This window comes from Mesitornis unicolor, unplaced genomic scaffold (genome assembly GCF_000695765.1).
Source record: "Mesitornis unicolor isolate BGI_N332 unplaced genomic scaffold, ASM69576v1 scaffold23082, whole genome shotgun sequence".
In the NCBI taxonomy this organism is placed as follows: Eukaryota; Metazoa; Chordata; class Aves; order Mesitornithiformes; family Mesitornithidae; genus Mesitornis; species Mesitornis unicolor.
The window spans coordinates 858-6,588 of NW_010170125.1; the positions used below are offsets into that span (position 1 = coordinate 858).

Sequence of the window (5,731 nt, forward strand, 5' to 3'; positions counted from 1 at the left end):
GGCCATTCTGTTGCCAAATTCAGGTTCAAGTCAGCCACGTACTCAAATTCACCTATAATTTGTTGTATTACTTGCGGCATGGAGGCATTGCATTCTCTACAGAAAGGCTTACCCATTTTTTTTAAAAGGCTTTGAGATCTCTGGAATAAAGAGGTGCTACAGAGGTTATCAGAGGTAAAATACATTGGATGTTGCTGCAGAAGACCAGAGCTTGTACAGTGCCACTCACTTTCCACGGCTCCTATCAAGGGCCCAGAAAGCAGGAGTCTAGAGATGATAACTTCAGAAGAAGGACATTTCGGCTCACTTCAAATAGGCACATTATTTCTAACACTTGAACCAATTCTGCAATGCTGTGACGAAGGCCAACTCTAATATGCTTAACACACTATTTGGTGAGGAGTTGGGGAAGTGGTGTAAATACATGACCGAGATAAGAGTATAAAAGAACATACGTAATGCATCTTCTATGTTTCAAAGGATTAGAGTGCCTTTTGCACCACCAAAGTGGTTGTGAAAGAAAAGGAAAGTGCTTAAAGAAAGCATTCTGAGACCGAAGATCTACAGAGTTAAACAGCAAGTTCAAAGCATTAACATTAAGATTTACAGAGCAAGGGCTCTCCCCAGACTTTTACCACAGTGTTTTCAGTTTCCAAATAAGTTAGCTACACAAAGCAGAAAAACTAACTTAGAGCAAGTATCATGGTCTACTGATCTTACCATGTGCATCATCATTTGGATAGCCAAGTCAGAATATTCAGAGATATAGTTCTTGCACTGCAGGAAGTGGGAAAATAAAGTCTTGTAAATATCAAACCACATAAGCTGTAGATTTAATCTAGAATGTTTAATACATCTCAAGGTATGATTTTACCTGCTCTACTTAACTATAGTGTTGTCTTTCAACGCTTGTCCCAGATATAAGATGGCATTCCAGGTTACACAATCACTGCATACATAGCTGCTTATCTGATTAATCCTTTTCTGCTCAGACCAAAAGCAGCCCCCCTCACCGATAAGACCACATTACCCTGCCAGATCATTTCTATGAAAAAGCACTTTAAGGGCTAGCAGCAATCTTGTGTCTTCTTTCTCCTCCCCAGGCTCATATACAGCACCTCACCCAACTTTCTTGACCAGAAAGTTTTATTTTAGTGTTGTTATACTGTGTAACATATCCTACATATGACACTTTGTTTTATTAAATAGAAATTACACTGAGAGGATTAAGGCACTGAACAAACTATTTTAAGTTTGCATACAGGAACATATTTTTAAACAAAAAAGGTAGCTTACCATATCAGACATTCCAGGTCCCAAACGGTCACACTCCTCCTTGGCATGAGCAACCAAAGACTTTACAAAAGATGAGTTTGTCCTCACAGCTTCCTGAACATCAGTAACCAGTTGAATGCAATCTTGGCATACATCCCCACTTCCCTGGACAAGGAGCGAAAGGAAACTTAAGTTGATGTATCTTCACATAGCCCATTTTAGAAGATTCCATTAAATAAGTTTTCTATAGAATACTCAAAAGCCTAAGCTGATATGAATTACAAGCTACTGCTGGTATGTGCACTAGCCACTAGATGGTGATTAGGTACCTACTTGGCTCCGAAACCCAAGATAACTGTTAAGATACCCAATCTCCAAAATCTCTTGGTTTTGTTCTAGACCACAGTGGGAAGGTTTCTAAATTTGGCACAGATCTTACCTGCTCCACTCACAGCAGCTTGTTCTCCACCCACCCAGTTGCTGAACTTCCATATCTAGGCTTGCTATCAAGTCTCAGGCTCTACTCACAAGTTCATTGTTTCATCTACTCCCTTTTGTCAAATATTTGTTCTTTTCTGATCCAGTTTGCCACTTCTGGATTCAGAGAATGCTTCCCCTGAAGGGTATACCTAGCAGATGATGCAGAATGTGGGAGAATCCTTCTTCCTTTGAACAGTGGTGCCAAACTTGCTCTTGGAAGAAATTGTTTCCAGTAAGACCTGCTTGACTACTACAGTCCTGGATGGGAACAGCCCAGCAAAACCCTTGTCTTTATGGACTGCGGTTGTTAATTCATGATCATACATATGGTTCACAGGGGCTGCAGCTATCATCTTGGCTTGAAATACACAGGTTAAGGAAGAAGGTAGTTCTGTGTATGCAGCAGCACAAAATTCAGCAGCAGACAGTCATCCAGTGAAGCACATCAGCTTAACCTGTGCTCAGTGCAACAATCCCTTACCAAGAATCATCAATAAGATCTTACAGAAAGGAGCAGAAGCACTGAAGCTCTGGAGCAAAAAACACACACTTTTCTTGCACACTGCAACAGCGCTCCACCCTTACCTTAGACTTCTGCTTGGGTTTGTCCTGAGGGTAGAGGAGAAGAGGCACATTAGCCATGAATGGGGATGCCAGTTCAGAGAAATCCAGCTCTGGGATCTTATTGGACTGGAGTTGTTTCTGAAGTTTCACTGCTGCAAGGTGCTTCTGAAGGGACTGGCACAGGGAGAGGGCACTACACACAACTTCAGGTTTATCCTAAGGGAGATGAGATACATACATAAATCTCTAGACTGATGGTACTTTTATATGAAGTTCAGGGTAAAGTCATTCAGCAGAAACATGACAGGAAGGGAAAATGTTTCAGAGCAAGGAAACAGTCTTCAAATTTACACCATTAATTGCAACACCAGTGATCAATTCAGAATAGAAGGATTATACATGCAATCTTATGTGGAAAAGAAATTCAGGCATCAACAGGGACACGACTTTTAAATCCAACAGTTGCAGATTGTTTTCTACTTACCAACTCTTCTTTGATCATATCCATGATAGCTGGCAGGTAGGAATCCACAATTTCTTTGCACTCAGAGACCAAGCCTTCGTCAGGTAGAAACTCACATGTCTTCTCCAAGTAAGAGCGGATCTCATCCTATAAAAGATGAGGTGGGATATAGACATGTAAAATTATAGCAACCAAAATTAAGTCTGCTAGGAGCACTCATCCACTTCTAGAGAAAGCAGTATCCCACCTTTTAAGACTGATGGCCCACGCTGGCACAAAAACAATTTTATTAAACATCTATAGGCAATTAGGGATGTGTTAAGAGCATGAGAGGCTCTAGAATTCGCTAATCTCTAAACCAGAACAGGCTGTTGAAAATTCTTCTCTGGCCCTTTTCAACATTTGCTGCTTAGGTTGAGAAAACATCAGGCAGACTACTGTACCACTCCTCAGCTTATCTTGTGAAGACAATGAAATCAAATAGTGCCTTAGGGCAAGTAGAAGGGGAGCTCTGCTTACCTCAGTGCCATTATCCTTCAAAACCTTGCCAGCCACTGTCACGAGTTCCTTACACAAGTCACAGGGGATACTGTTCTGGAGAGTAAAGTAGAGAGTTACTTTGAGATGGAATTAAGTACCTGAAAATACAGTCTGTGAATAACAATGCAAACGAGCATCATAAATTGTCTGAAGCTGAGGTGGGAAGAGGCGTTTTTAAATGAAGAGCAAGGCTATTCCAAGCATGTCCAGCTCCAGTTTCAACAGTAAATCAGCAAGGTATGAAGAAGCAGGCATGCCACCACTTGCTTATTTCACCTAGTCCAACCTCCCTTGAAGTATGAAGTATATTGCCCTGAAAAGCCTTCTCTTGAACCTCTTTTACCTTACTCTTCAAAGAGTTCATACTTACTAGAAATGTAATAACTTTTGAGGAAGCTTCACTCACTTCATTTGTGCTCTGCCATTCTGACATTCCTCCCTTCCCCTACTTTTCCACAAACTTTTCCACAAAACATCTCAGCATAGGTATAGCCAAGGTGGACTGAAAGCATCTGTAAGTAGCTTTTAACTCTAGAAAATTGTGAAATACCACAAACTGCAGCTACATTTAGTAAAGCAGCACTCATATTTAGTACAAATGAGACTTGAAAAGCCACACTAAATGCAACATTTGTACCATTATTTACTGTCATAACTTTCATAATTTAGCATATGCGGCATTTTTTGTGCAATATTAACTTATGAAAAAGACCAAAAGAAGCATACGTCAGTTTGGCATTACTCAAGTTAATATGTAAAGGCTCTATGAATTAGGAGTCATTTTAATGAAGATGAACAAATCTGAAATCCACTAGCTCCATTCCACACATTGCTCGATGATTGCGCAACAGGTCACGGGAGAAGTCAGCAGACAAGTTGAGCAAGGCAGAGAAGTGGAAAGCAACCTTTATCTAGCACCCAAATTAAAGCATAGTCAGATGTAGCACTTAACTCCAATCAGAGACTTGAAAAAAAAAAAAACCTTCATCAGCATATGGAAACCAGCTACCTCAAATACAGATGCAGACAAAGTCTCAGCAGTTGATACTTACTACAGTGGGCTTGTTCCAGACATTCTGTTGGCAGTGTTTCACAGCTCCGCACTGCGATGCTGTCCGAACACTCTGACACCACACCTCTGGGCCCTTCACGCAGTCATTCTGCCACAAAACAGGGCTTGCCACAGCTGCCAAAGAGAAGAAAAAGTTGCCATGGTCTAAGCCTACAAGCCACTGCAGTCAAAGTTTTAGGGGAAAAAAATTGCCTGCTCATAGGTGGTGTTTAGAAGCCTTTATCTTCAGCCCTATCAATGCTGTTTACACATCACAAAATGCTGTAAAATTACATTGTCAACCAAGAGGCAGGAATTAAGCTGTTTGATTCCTACAAAGCTTCTAGTAAGGTTATGACAGATGAATGATCACTTTTCCATTTCTCACAACTCTGTTCTAAGCAATTAAAAGATCAACTTAATGGCTGATCTACCAAGTGCATTTACTAGGTACACAGCCACCACACAAACAGAGCCAGATAAACACTGTTTTGTAGGTGGCATTCTGCAGCCTTCTCACCTGTTGGTTTATAAAGACTCCTTACACTGAATTTCAGAGAGGAATGACCCATTTATTTTAAGAAAAGTGTGCTTTGCACGCTTTATTTTCTACACAAAAGCAAAAAGTTTGCCACCCTCTCTCCCAGCAAAAAGCCTAGATAGCATATTATTCTTCAGCAAGACAAGACACTAGGACTTGCTTAAAATACTGTAGGAATAAGACTTCAAAGCTTCTAATAATGTATGGTTAGCAAAATATTTACAGTCAGCCTGTTCTAAACTACAGCATTATTCATCTGGAAGCACTAGGAACAGTGCTTCAAAATGTTTCCAAGTCTGACTGATGAGCCAAAGAGCTGTCAGCTCTGGCAGGATGACAATAACCAAGTATACACTTGGTTGAGGGAATGAGTTATTCTTCCCTTTCAGATACCAGTATTGGACAGTGGTAGAAAGGCTCTGTAAAGCAGAGTCAAGCTCTGGCTAAAGTCAAACAAGACTTTGACTTTAAACAGTGGAATTAAGGGCTTCCAACTATTTATAAGTATAGCTTTTAACCTGTGCCTTCGGTTCTGTAAATCAAACGAAAATTACTACTCCTGCCTTGTTTGAAACAAACCATAAAACTACAAAACTAAACTTAAAAACTAGAATAATTACTCCAAGCAGTTGCTCAAACTCTCGACCTAACAGGCCATTTAAAACCCAAACTGAGGAATTCATGCCTTAACTTTACTGGTTAGGTCTAGCTCTTAATGATATTTCAGCTTTTGTTTGTCTTTTTACTTTAAGATCCTCTCACTGTATGACTGCAGTTCCATAACCAGGTTTTGGCACAATGTCTAACAGCTAATCTT

General features: G+C 40.3%; 1 protein-coding gene across 1 annotated transcript; it reads right to left on the reverse strand.

The window, feature by feature from the left end:
- Nucleotides 1-645: 645 nt before the first annotated feature.
- On the reverse strand, nucleotides 646-4,554 carry LOC104536866 (proactivator polypeptide-like; the record flags this gene model as incomplete). The annotated part of the gene is made up of 6 exons (XM_010179598.1): nucleotides 646-777; nucleotides 1,297-1,440; nucleotides 2,341-2,535; nucleotides 2,804-2,929; nucleotides 3,302-3,376; nucleotides 4,375-4,554. Coding segments are annotated over 6 exons (852 nt in total), but the record flags the coding sequence as incomplete, so codon positions are not given.
- Nucleotides 4,555-5,731: the final 1,177 nt, after the last annotated feature.